This window comes from Hylobates moloch, unplaced genomic scaffold (assembly GCF_009828535.3).
Source record: "Hylobates moloch isolate HMO894 unplaced genomic scaffold, HMol_V3 SCAFFOLD_6, whole genome shotgun sequence".
NCBI classification, from domain to species: domain Eukaryota; kingdom Metazoa; phylum Chordata; class Mammalia; order Primates; family Hylobatidae; genus Hylobates; species Hylobates moloch.
In genome coordinates, this window is record NW_026652281.1 from 5,249,398 (window position 1) to 5,262,757 (window position 13,360).

Consider the following 13,360-nt stretch of genomic DNA (forward strand, 5'->3'; position numbering starts at 1 on the left):
CTGGGTATCTTGGCTGGACAACCATGCACCCCATTAAACAACCTGCTCACCTTGGAGGTAAGAGCAGGCCCCGACAAGCTAGGCAAGTATTTCCTAACACAGCAAAGAACGTGCTGACACCGCCTAGGATGCCACCATGAAACTGGCAACATCAAATGTTGGTGCCATCTCCTGCCACAGGTAAAAATTCCTGCAGGTTTGGGCTGCCAAGAAAAATTCTCCACCTTCAGTGTCCCCAGTTGCTCATGCCTCAAGCAGTTATTAAGCTCCAGGTATGCTGGGGAAGTTGGTAGTTGTACATGTCTGATGAATAACGAGTGTGGCTTGATAATTATAAAATACCCTTCCCACCCTTCTTTCCCAAATCTTGCCCTGATTCTCTTTTTAGATTAGCTTGTAACTCCCATACATGCCTGAAGGAGTATAAATTGCTGCAGTATTTCTGGGTAATTTTCATAAAAGGTATTGGACTTTTTATCAAGCGTATCAAGCAACTTTCATAAAGTGAACTAAACAACTTTGATAAAGGGTATTAAAAATCCCTCGGGCAACCCAAATGTCCAACAACGATAGACTGGATTAAGAAAATGTGGCACATATACACCATGGAATACTATGCAGCCATAAAAAATGATGAGTTCATGTCCTTTGTAGGGACGTGGATGAAACTGGAAAACATCATTCTCGGTAAACTATCGCAAGGACAAAAAACCAAACACCGCATGTTCTCACTCATAAGTGGGAATTGAACAATGAGAACTCATGGACACAGGAAGGGGAACATCACACTCCGGGGACTGTTGTGGGGTGGGGGGGGGGGAGGGACAGCATTAAGAGATATACCTAATGCTAAATGACGAGTTAATGGGTGCAGCAAAACAACATGGCACATGGATACATATGTAACAAACCTGCACATTGTGCACATGTACCCTAAAACCTAAAGCATTAAAAAAAAAAAAAAATCCCTCAGGTGGGGCACAGTGGCTCACGCCTGTAGTCTCAGCACTTTGGGAGGCTAAGGTAGGCGACTGCTTGAACCCAGGAGTTTGAGACCAGCCTGGGCGACACAGTGACACCCTATCTCAACAAAAATAAAAAAATTAGCCAGATTTGGTGATGTACGCCTGTGATCCCAGCAACTCGGGAGGCTGAGGTGGGAGGATTGCTTGAGTCCAGGAGTCCAATGGTACAACCACGACTCACTGCAGTTGAGGCTGCAGTGAGCCCAGGAGTACAACGGTGCAGTCACAGCTCACTGCAGTTGAGGCCTGCAGTTGAGGCTGCAGGGTCTCACTTATGTTGCCAGGGCTGGAGTGCAGTGGTGCAACTGGGTAACGTAAGTGAGAAATAAAAGCCGTCAACCAGCTCTGAACCAATTGCTGAACTCAGCAAAGTCTGTCATTCAACCAGTGTTTACTGAGCGCCTGCTATGTGCCAGGTGCTGGGCAGCATCAGGGATGTGGGGTTAACAAGATCAATGAAGCTCTTGCCTTCAGGAAGTTTACATTCTTGGGGTGGGGAGAGAAGTAGCAAAACATGTGCAAGAAACAGTTTCAGAAGGTGATGATGAGTCAGGGGAAATGACACAGATCCATTAGGGAGCAGGAGGACAGGTGTAGGCTCAATGGTGGAGAACACTTCCTAGGGAGGGGCCATTTCAGTCTAAACACAGCCCAGGAACGTATGAGAGCCCAGAGGGTACCAGACAGCAGGTACAAAAGCGCGGAGGTGTGCACTATCTTGGTGCATCAAGGACCAGAGAGGCCAGTGAGGTGGAAATGTAGGAGAAAGATGCACAGAGAGGGTGGGGAAGCGGGCAGGGGCCGAAGCAGCTGTGGCCTTGAATGGGAGGGGGGCGGATCTGAGTCTTAGTACAATGGAAAGCCACTGGTGGGGGAGCCTTACACAGGAGAGGATTTGCTGACTTTTTTACTTAGTGCAACACTGTGCGTTGCATTAGGACGGCACTTTGGTGGTTACTAAGTGGAAGTTACCTAAATAATAATAAATTAAATATAAGTTACCTAAGAGGAAGTTACCTAAATAAATCGTCAAGAAAGTGCACAGGCTTGCGCAAAAATGTCCTTTCTAGTGTTGTTTATTACAGTGAAAGAAAAAAGGAAACAATCTGAGTGTCAATCAGTGACGATAAATGGATGATGGTCTATCCATGCCTCGAAATCTGTGCAGCCATTGAAACCACGGTGTAGCTAGACAGGCTAGGGCTTGAAGAGCTAGTCACAATCCGATTAACAAAACAACACTAATAGCATAATCCCTTTTTAAAAAGCGTGTTTAAGCCGGGTGTGGTGGCTCAGGACTGTAATCCCAGCACTTTGGGAGGCCAAGGCAGGCGGATCACCTGAGGTCAGGTGTTCGAGACCAGCCTGGCCAACATGGCGAAACCCCGTCTCTACTAAAAATACAAAAACTAGCCGGGCCTGGTGGTGGGTGCCTGTAGTCCCAGCTACTTGGGAGGCTGAGGCACGAGAATCACTTCTACCTGGGGGGCAGAGGTTGCAATGAGCCGAGGTCACGCCACTGCACTCCAGCCTGGACAAAACAGCGAAACTCCGAAACTCCGTCTCAAACAAACAAACAATAAAAAAAGCGTGTTTGTAAGTAAACATAGAAGAAACCTGGAAGAAAATACACTGGAATGTTTGCAGAGGTTGTTTCTGGGTGTGGGAAGTTGAGTGCTATGAAGGTCTTAAAATTATTTTCACTATATTGTAGAGGTTTCTCTAGTCTTCTTTTTCAGACCTGGTCTTGCTCTGTCACCCAGGCTGGAGTGCAGTGGTGCAATCTCCACTCACTGTACCGTCCTCCACCTCCTGGGTTCAATCAATTCTCCTGCCTCAGCCTCCCGAGTAGCTGGGACTACAAGTGCATGCCACCATGCCTGGCTAATTTTTCTTTTTTTTGTATTTTTAGTAGAGACGGGATTTCACCCTGTTGGCCAAGCTGGTCTTGAACTCCTGCCCTCATGTCATCCTCCCACCTCAGCCTCCCAATATGCTTGGATTATAGGCCTGAGCCACCACGCTCGGCCTAGAAAGGCCCTTTAAAGGCCAGAGTAAAGGGCAGGAACAATCCAGGGACTCTCTAAAGAGCTCCCCAGAAGCACGGGGCTCCCTCCTGGAGGCCAGCCAGGGACAGGCACGTGGGGCTGCATCCCCCTCAGTTGCCTTGAAAGTGACGTGGGGAGGAAGAGCTTGCCTTTTGGCATCACCCGACAGGCAGACAGGATTAAGGAGGGTGGATGGCCGGTTCTGGTTCCAGAGGCAGACAGGGAAGCTGCCCCGTGGAGTCCTGAATCCAGCATTAAAGGACGGCAGAAGAGGAACCCCTGAATGCTTAGTCTTCTGGCTTTTAAAAAGTGTAATTTCTTTTTAATTATTAAGAAATACCATTTATATGTACATAACTATCTCTATATGTATGAGTATACATACATGACTGTGGACACAGATGCTCCCCGGCTTATGGTGCGTTGTGTCCTGATAAACCCATCGGAAGTCAGAAGTCCACATCGGAAATGCACTGAATACACCTCGCCTCTGTCACAGCTCAGCCTCGCCTACCTTCCGTGCGCTCAGGACACTGACCTTAGCCCACAGTTGGGCAAAATCACCTAACAAAGGCCTATTTTACAAGGAAGTTAGCATAAAGAATTTTCAATCAAAATGCAAAATTCGAAGTATGGTTTTTGCTGAATACATATGACTCTCACACCATTACAAAGTTGAAAAGTCATAAGTTGAACGATCTTAAGTGTCTAGGACTGTCTGTATATGTGTATGTCTGTGTATGTCATCTGTGTGTGTGTGTCTCTCTATATATATAATTTTTTTTTTTACAGGATTCCAATCCTGGCTGGGCACAGTGGCTCACACCTGTAATCCCAGCACTTTGGGAGGTTGAGGTGGGCGGATCACTTGAGGTCAGGAATTTGAGACCAGCCTGGCCAGCATGATGAAATCCCATCTCTACTAAACATATATATAAAAAAAAAATTAGCCAGGTGTGGTGGCGGGTGCCTGTAATCCCAGCTACCTGGGAGGCTGAGGCAGGAGAATCACTTGAACCCAGGAGGCAGAGGTTGCAGTGAGCTGAGATCGTGCCACTGCATCCCAGCCTGGGCAATAGAGGGAGACACCATCTCAAAAAAAAAAAAAAAAAAGGATTCCAATCCTGTTCTCCCAGAGTCTCACCCCTCTATGGATCCCTCAGGAAAATTCAAAAGTTAGACAGACACAGGTTTAGCTCTCTTCTTTAGGACCTTGGGCTGGTTAACCCTTTTCTCTGAGCCTCAGTTTCCACATCTGTAAACTGGGCTCCTCAAAGTGCCCACTCCTTAGGGACACTGTAAAAACTCCATGAGCCTCTCCCGGGAGGTACCTGGGCCAGAGGCGAGCACCCAGCAGGTTTTCAGCAGCTGGAAGATACAAATGCCATCGCCCCTGCCAGGTTTAAACCTCACCCTCCCTTCAAAGTGGGAATGTGGGCAACGCAGGCCGGGTATGCACACGTGGCGAGTGAACTATCTCACAAAGCCCACACCCTAGGGAACTGTCAAACCTCTTCATCTTATTTGATGAAATAGATCATTATTCTTAGGGGGAAAAAGTTTCAGACTAGCACGTATAATACAATCTCCATTTTGATTTGTATGTGTGTTTTATGTGCACAGAGGAAAAACAGGTCAAGAAAAGTTATAAATCAACAGTTAACTGAGGTTAACAGGCCATCTGTTGGGACTCTTACTTTTTGCTCTCTGGATGTATTATTTAAATAATAAGTACATGTTTCTTCTATTGTAAAGATAGGAACAAGTTTATCTTGGCCTTCAAGGTTCTCCCTGGCCCCTTCTTGGGAAGGGTCTGTATCCCAAGTTCAGTGGCCTATCCAGGCAGAGGAAGTCAGGAGTGCTGCTTAAAAGCATGGATTCTGGTACACGCAGCCTAGGTTTGAGTCCCAGATCTGGCCCTGGTAGGCCAGGTGACCTTGGGCAAGTCATTTAACCTCTCTGTGCTTCCCTTTCTTTATTGATAAAATAGGCGTAATGACAGTTCCTACCTTGCAGGGCTGTTCGGGAATTAGATGTGCTAATGTGTGCAGAGCCAGTGAAAGTTTGGGATACGGGTGGAGGAGGGGAACCTCCCTGTCTGCTATCAGCACCTCCTCTGCAGAGCAGAGAGAACCTCATGTCCCACCCTTGGTACTGCAGGGCTCCTTAGATGTGGAAATGATAGCTCAGAAGTTTCTGTTTCTCAGGATTTCTAGACACATAGCGAGACCTTCAGTCACCTGACCCTTGAGGTTCTCGGCGCTGAGTTGTCTAATACAGTAGCCACCAGCCATGGGTGCTCACTGAGACCCAAAACGGGCTCATCTGAATGGAGATGCGAATAAGTGTGAAACACACACCAGGTCTCCAAGATCTTATACCTAAAAAAGAATGTAAATTTCTTATTTCTAATAATAATTTCCTATTGATTACATATTGAAATAATATGGAGATATTGGGATAAGTAAAATGTATCGTAAAATTTCCCTTCTGTTACTTCTTCCTTTGGCTTCTAGAAACTTTAGAATCCCACGTATGCTCACATCATATCTCTGCTGCACTTGCCACAGCAGACCACACTCCTCTGAAGACAGAGATTTTTCTTTCTTCTGTTCCCTGCTGTGTCTCCAGCCCCTAGTGCAGAGGCTGCCTATCAGTGTTAGGTGAATGAATTTGCAATTCAGATGGATATCCACCCATACATACCATTGTATGAAGGTGACATTTTAAAAAACCAAGTGACCAAGAATGCTCATTGTCATTGTTGATATATTTTCCAATCTCTTGCAAAATCTGTGTTAAAAAATGGTTCTGGTCTAAGAAAAAATTCTGAACTGACATTCATCCAGATGTCTGGCATTTCCCCAAGAATATTCAGACACCTTCGTCCCAGTATCGAAAGCTCTTCCTGACATCTTTTCTTTCCTTTGCTACCCTGGCAGGCGATGGGGGGGAGAGAGCAGGTGCTAGTCTCTTACGTTGCCTCATTTCTGCATGGCTGCCTTTCAAAACGGCCAGGAAGTCCCCTTGCAGAGGAGGATCATTGCTAAACCAAAACCGCTGTGAAGCAGAACTGACTTTTGGCCCCGTGTGCTGAGAATCCTGTTTAGGGGTTTTGGTGGTTTGTGTGATTGAAGGATTCCCTACATTTAAAGTACAGTTTGCTGTGAACTGGTCACAGTATATACAACATCTGCCTCTCCCTTGGCACTGCCTGTGACCCCCCCAGGGCCCAGCAGCCATCAGGGTCAGAGCCATTCTCTGGCTCTAGGCTGGGTCTCCACAGCCCCTGTCGGGAACAGGCTCCTGGCAAATTTCCCAGCCCCGTGCTTTGTGCAGAGACGCTGACTGAGGTTCCATCTAAATAAGGAAAGGTCAGGGCATAGCCACGCCCAGATGTCTCTGCAGGGTTCTCTTGGGAGCCATGTCACCAGGGAGCCCCCTCTGGACAGTAAGACCAGCCCTCTCGATGCCTCCCTGGACCGTCCCTCCACAACAGTGACCTCCTGGGCCCTGTCACTGGCATCGTCATTTCTGCACTGTGTCCTCTCACTAGATGGCAAATCCTATGATGGCAGAGGTCTGCTGTTGTGCTCCCTGTGGGATCCTGGGTGCCAGGGACATCGTCAGTGCTCCCTAAGTGTATGATGCCTGCCTGGAGTGATCGTTGGAAGGATGGAAGCAAGGATGAAAGCATGAATTCCTGGAAGATCCCTGACCCCACATCCTGAGAGGTAAGTCATGTAGGCCATTTCTTAGGATCAAGCCACCTGACCCTATGAGAAAAGCACCATGGCTTCTTGAGTTTGTGGCAACAGGTGCCCCTGGGTTTTATGTCATGCTTACTGTGAGCCACTAGCCGAGGGCTTCACACACACTCTCTCACATAATTCTCATGGTGACCCATTACATAGAGGAGCCGCCAAGGCTTGGGGAGACTGCTTGCCTGAGGTGACCCCACTGGGCAGTGGGTGAGCAGCATCCTCAGTGCAGTGGATGCCACCTACTGTCCCGGCCACCAGCCTGTAGGGGGCTCCAGTGCTCACTCCTCTTCTGAGATATGAGTTCGGTGGACTCTATCACCTGTGCCCTGGGTCCCAGCACAGGTGCGCAATGAATACTCAGTAAATGAGTTACTCCTTTTTTTTTTCTTTTTGAGATGGAGTCTCGCTCTGTCGCCCAGGCTGCAGTACAGTGGCGCAATCTTGGCTCACTGCAACCTTTGCCTCCTGGTTTCAAGCGACTCTCCTGCCTCAGCCACCTGAGTAGCTGGGATTACAGGTGTGCACCACCATGCCTGGCTAATTTTTGTATTTTTAGTAGAGACGGGGTTTCACCATGTTGGTCAGGCTGGTCTCGAACGGCTGACCTCAGGTGATCTGCCCATCTCAGCCTCCCAAAGTGCTGGGATTACAGGTGTGAGCCACCACGCCTGGATGAATGACTCCTAGTAGCAAAATAATATCAGAATCATGGGTATAAAATCTTGAAGATGCAGTGTGTGTTTCACACTTATGCACATCTCCAAATGGGCTCAGGATAAGCCCGTTTTAGGTCTCAGTGAGCACCCACCACTGATGGCTACTGTATTGGACAACTCAGCGCTGAGAATCTCAAGGGTTGGGTGACTGAAAATCCCGACGTGTCCAGAAACCCTAAGAAACAGAAACTATTGAGCGTTATTTCCATATCTAACAGGCTCTGCACTCTCCCCCAACCCAGGCTGGGGCAAGGGTGGGACGTGAGTGCTGACTGACTCATGTCAGGTTTGCCAGGTTCGCGTGACTCTTAGAACAGCGGCTGTCACACTCAAGCGTGCAGCATGATGCTCCCGAGGACCTGCTCAGACACAGGCTGCTGGGCCCCTCGCAGAGATTCCGATTCAGCTGGGCTGGGTGGGGCCGGAGAATGTGCTTTTCCTGGGTTGATTTGGACACTGTCGGCCTGGGGACCCACCTGGAGACCTCCTGCCCTGCCACCACCCCAGGGGGCAGGTAATATTATTCCTCCCTTTATAGGCAAGGAAACTGAGGCACAGAAAAGCTGAACCCAAGCATTATCACAGATGCCAGTCCACAGGACGAAGGAGCAGAGAGTCCGAGAAGGAAGAAAAGCAGAGTCTTAACTTTGGAAAAGCTGCAGAAAATCACTAAAATCTTTCTAGAGTGCAGAAGGCACCAGTGACATGAGTGCTTGGGAGGGATGCCTGCAAGACACCTACAAAGATGGCAACAGTGGCGATTTGGGTGGGTGTCGCAGGAGGAGAGAAAGACTGACAGCCCCCCACACCCTGGGTGATAGCGGGGCAGGTGGGGAAGCTGCTTCAGGGGCCTTCTCTCGGTCCCTGCCCTCCCCAGGCGCCTACCAATGGGGCCCCACAATGAGGCCCCTGTCCCCAGCCCACAGGGCACTGCCGTGACGTTGTCATGAATCAGCCCGACAGGGAACAAATCCCAGCTGGCTGCGCTGTTCAGGAAGACTGTTTTCTCTTAAAGAGGGTACAAAGAGCTCAATAAATTGATGCCCTGGGATTTCTTTCCATCCCCGCCAGGAAATTCCTCCTCATCAGCTGCTTCATTTCCCTCCCATTAAATCAGTGGAATTTCCCTTCATTAAGCTTTTCCCAAACAAAGGCCGCACGTGCTGAAGGAGAAAACGTGGAAGCTGTCTACTCCGGCTCTTCAGGGCTGCTGATGGCAGAGTCACCGGGGAGGGGTCCCGGGAAGAATGGGCACGATCTGGGTACAAGTGATGCTGTGGCATCTTCACAGACAGGGCAAGCCCGCTGCACAAAGTGCCCAGGAGGCTGGCGGTGGAAGCAGGGGCCGTGTCCCAGGAGGCGGGAAGGCTTGAGCCTCCAGGAGCCCAGGGCACATTACAGCCTTGATTTTATTCCTTCGCTAAAGAGCATCCCTCAAATATGAAATCTTCAACACTGCTCTGTTATGAGCTCGCTTGTGGTCCCTCAAAATCCGTATGTTAATATCCTAACCCTCAAGTGCACCTCAGAATGTGACTGTATTTGGAGATCTTTAAAGAGATAATCACCGCAGCCGAGCGCAGTGGCTCATACCTGTGATCCCAGCACTTTGGGAGGCCAAGCCAGGTGGATCACCTGAGGTCAGGAGTTTGAGACCAGCCTGGCCAACATGGCGAAACCCCATCTCTACTAAAAATACAAAAATTAGCCGGGCGTGGTGGCGCATGCCTGTAATCCCAGCCACTTGTGAGGCTGAGTGCCCTTTCTGAAGGACACTCAGGAAAGGCCCTACTTAGGAATTTCACTTCTAGGGACTTTTTTGGTCTTTTTTTCTTTTTTTTTGAGATAGAGTTTTGCTCTTGTTGCCGAGACTGGAGTGCAGTGGCGCAATCCTGGCCCACTACAGCCTCTGCCTCCTGGGTTCAAGCAATTCTCCTGCCTCACCTGACCTCAGGTGATCCACCCACCTCTGCCTCCCACAGTGCTGGGATTACAGGCTTGAGTCACCACACCTGGCCCACTTCTAGGGATTTAAGGAAACAGCCACGGTATGCGGAAACATTCCCGGAGAAGACTACTCACTAGGGGAGGCTATGCCGCCTGTGACGGAAAGGACTTACACCCGCTACGAAGAGAAGCTCACGACAGTCATTCACAGTCACTACCAATGACTTATGGTCGTCAATTTCCATAAAGCTATGGTCTCAAGTGGAAATACGGAGTAATCAACATAACCTTCATTTGCAGAGTGCTTCTTACTGCCACTTTTTTTTTTTTTTTGAGACAGAGTCTCACTCTGTCGCCCAGGCTGGAGTGCAGTGGCGCGATCTCAGCTCACTGCAAGCTCCGCCTCCCGGGTTCACGCCATTCTCCTGCCTCACCCTCCTGAGTAGCTGGGACTACAGGCACCCGCCACCACACCCAGCTAATTTTTTGTATTTTTAGTGGAGACGGGGTTTCACCGTGTTAGCCAGGATGGTCTGGATCTCCTGACCTCGTGATCCGCCTGCCTCGCCCTCCCCGAAGTGTTGGGATTACAGGCGTGAGCCACCACGCCCGGCCATTGCCACTTCTTACTGGCACTAGGTAGGCACCATTTCCATTCACCTCCCAACAGCCGTGTGGGGCAGGGTCTATTACTATCCCTATTTCACAGATGAGAAAACTGAGGCTGAAGGAAATCAGGTGGCTTGCTCGGGGCCACCAAGCTGGTAAGAAACAGGGCCCAGGTCTGTTGGACTCCAGGCTCCCTGATCTTATTTAACTCTGGCTAACTATATTACAATGCAGCTTTATATGACTAGTATGTAACTGTCATTTGATCCCATTTTTTTCTGGGAAAAAAATGCACACAAACACACACACAAAGAAAAACAACCGGAAGGACGCACGCCAAGAAATCTAACAGTAAATTCTCCCAGCTGATGAGTTATGGATGATTGTTTATCTTCGGGTTTATCTGATGTTCCTACAGATTCTAAATTTTCTACAAAAATGTTCATTGGTAATAGGAAAACAAGTTCTTTTTTTTTTCTTAATCCCAAATGTGATAGTAGGGAAAAGCATTCCCTAGTTTGAAAAACAAAAGAAAGAGAAAAGCAAAGAAGGCTCTTACCTGGGAGTCCTGGTAAAAATTCGTGCAAGTCTACCCGAGTTTTATTTTAAAGGGTAATGACTCTGGGCCTCTTCCCAGGCCCCCTGAGGGACCGTTAGCAGCCAGGCTTGGGTGTCAAGGGTTGGAGAACACCGCCCTACCTTTCCGACTGAACTCCGTTCCTGAGTGAGCCCACGTAGGTCTTCTTTTTATCCACGGGCATCACGTCCACATCACCCCCACTCTCGTCGCTGATGACTCCCGCGTGCACGGCTGTCTTGCAGATGCTTGAGGTCTGGAAGCACAGAAGGGCTGTGATCAGTGATGGGGATTCCAGCTCATGGGTCAAGCCACCTGGGGCTCAACCATTCACTGCCGGGCGACCTGGCTGGTGGGGTGTCGACCACATCAACCCCTAGGAAATAATCATCACTACCTTGATTCCTCAGGGGTCTCTCCAGAGAGACTGGACATCATGCATTCATTCATTTGTTCAACAAGTGTTTTCTAAGCACCTATTATATGCTAGGCACGGAATTAGGAACTGGGGGAATTCAGCAGGGAACAAGATAAAGACCTTGCCTTCATGGAGTCAAGTAGGCAAATAAATACACAAATGAGGTAGCATTTGAGGTTTTGTTTTGAAGAAAACAAAACCAGCTCCCAAGGGTAAACGCCTGGGTGGTGGGGGCTACTTGAGAGTTGTTTCATCAGGGGGAACTGCTCAGGGAAGACTGAATGACATAAAGGAAACAGTCACAGCCGTGGGAATGTCTCTGCACAGAACATCCCAGGCAGAGAGAAAGGCTGGTGCAAGTGCCGTGGGGTGGATGTGAACTCATCATGTCTAAGAAATAGACAGCCAGGGTGGCTGGAATATAGTGAGTCAGGCAGAACGTGGCAGGAGGTGTGGGCCATTCATGCCGTGTAGACTGGACACGGGGTGGGGTCTGGACTATTCTAGGTACCAAGGGAGCAGCTGGGTACCTCACAGAGGCAGGATGTGCTGTTTTCTGACATCATCAAGGAGTTCAATTTCTCAGTGATAAAACCTTCCAGCCTCAAGGGATCCTCCCGCCTCAGCCTCCCAAGTAGCTGGGACTACAGTTGTGTACCACAACATCTGGCTAATTTTTAAAAATTATTTGTAGGGACAAAGTCTCGCTGTGTTGCTCATGCTGGTCCTGAACTCCTGGGCTCAAGCAATCCTCCGGCCTTGGCCTCTCACAGTGCTGGGATGACAGGCATGAGCCACCGCACCCGGCCCAATGGTTGGTTTTGAAGATGGAGGAAGAGGCCATGAGCCAAGGGATGCAGGTGGCCTCTAGAGGCCGGAAAAGGCAAGAAAACGGATCTCCTCTGAAGGCTCTAGAAAGAACCAGCCCTGCTGCCACCTTGATTTTAGCCCGGTGACACCCACATTGGACTTCTGGCCTCCAGAACTGTAAAGATAATAAACCTGGGTTTCTTTAAGCCACCACGTCTGTGGTGATTTATTCTAACAGTAATAGGAACCTAACAGTTTCTACCCACTGTCCACAAAAATGTCCCCCACCGTGGGTGGATCTAGTAATCTGATTTATTAAGTCCCTTAAGTCTGATGACTTCTATCTATCTATCTATCTATCTATCTATCTATCTATCTATCTATCTATCTATCTATCTATCTAGCTATCTAGCTATTTTTTGAGACGGAGTTTCACTCTTATCGCCCAGGCTGGAGTGCAATGGCGCAATCTCAGCTTACCGCAACCTCTGCCTCCTGGGTTCAAGTGATTCTTCTGCCTCAGCCTCTTGAATAGCTGGGATGACAGGCACGCATCACCACGCCTGCCTAATTTTGTATTTTTATTAGAGACGGGGTTTCTCCATATTGGCCAGGCTGGTCTCGAACTCCTGACCTCAGGTGATCCACCCACCTCAGCCTCCCAAAGTGCTGGGACTACAGGCGTGAGCCACCGCGCCTGGCCTGACTTCAAATTTATAGGAAATAGAATCCCCAGGAAAATGACACCATAGCTGTCTGCACAACAGGCTCACCCAGGCTCATGGACTCGCCTGATCAGTCCCCCACAGCAACTTGCTAATTTAAGGAAAGATTAAAAGCCGGACCCATTGTCTACAGAGCAGGAAGATGGACCCCAGTCTTGCCACCATCAGCAGGTCTGAGCTTGAAAGCTTAACATCCAGTAATGGGTCACTCAGCAGGAGGGCGGGCCTGGGCTCTGTCACCTCTGAAACCCTTCCCTCTGCACAATACCGGAGACCCAGGGGTCATCAGAGAGAAGATGAAGGCCCAGCCACTGGTTCAACAAGCTGGCGCCTCCTTCAAGAAGAGAGCAAGACATGGTGGAGAAGATGAAGCTGGGATGATTTCATTTACAGGAGGCATCCAAAGAAGCCAAATTCACGGAGACAGAAAGTACAGGGGCTGGCGGAAGGGAAGCAGGAAGTTCCAGTTCACTGGGTGCAGGGTTTCAGATTTGCAAGACAAAAGAGTTCTGGAGATCTAACCCATTACAACATGAATATGCTTAATGCTACTAAGTTGTGCATTTAAAAATGGTTAAGAGGGTAAGTTTTATGTTATGTATTTTTTTTGGGGAGGGGGACAGGGTCTCACTTTGTCACCCAGGCTGAAGTGCAGTGATACCATCTAGGCCCCCCAGAGCTTTGACCTCCCAGGCTCAAGCGACCCTCCCCCCTCAGCTTC

The 13,360-nt window shown here is 49.0% G+C and overlaps 1 protein-coding gene across 2 annotated transcripts in view; it reads right to left on the reverse strand.

Moving 5' to 3' along the window:
• Positions 1–13,360, reverse strand: part of CRISPLD2 (cysteine rich secretory protein LCCL domain containing 2) — a 90,640-nt gene that overhangs the window by 9,395 nt on the left and 67,885 nt on the right. For both annotated transcript variants that reach the window (XM_032156292.2, XM_032156293.2), the window contains exon 14: positions 10,809–10,942. In XM_032156292.2, the coding sequence (XP_032012183.1) occupies positions 10,809–10,942 (134 nt within the window). The remainder of the gene's footprint in view (positions 1–10,808; positions 10,943–13,360) is intronic.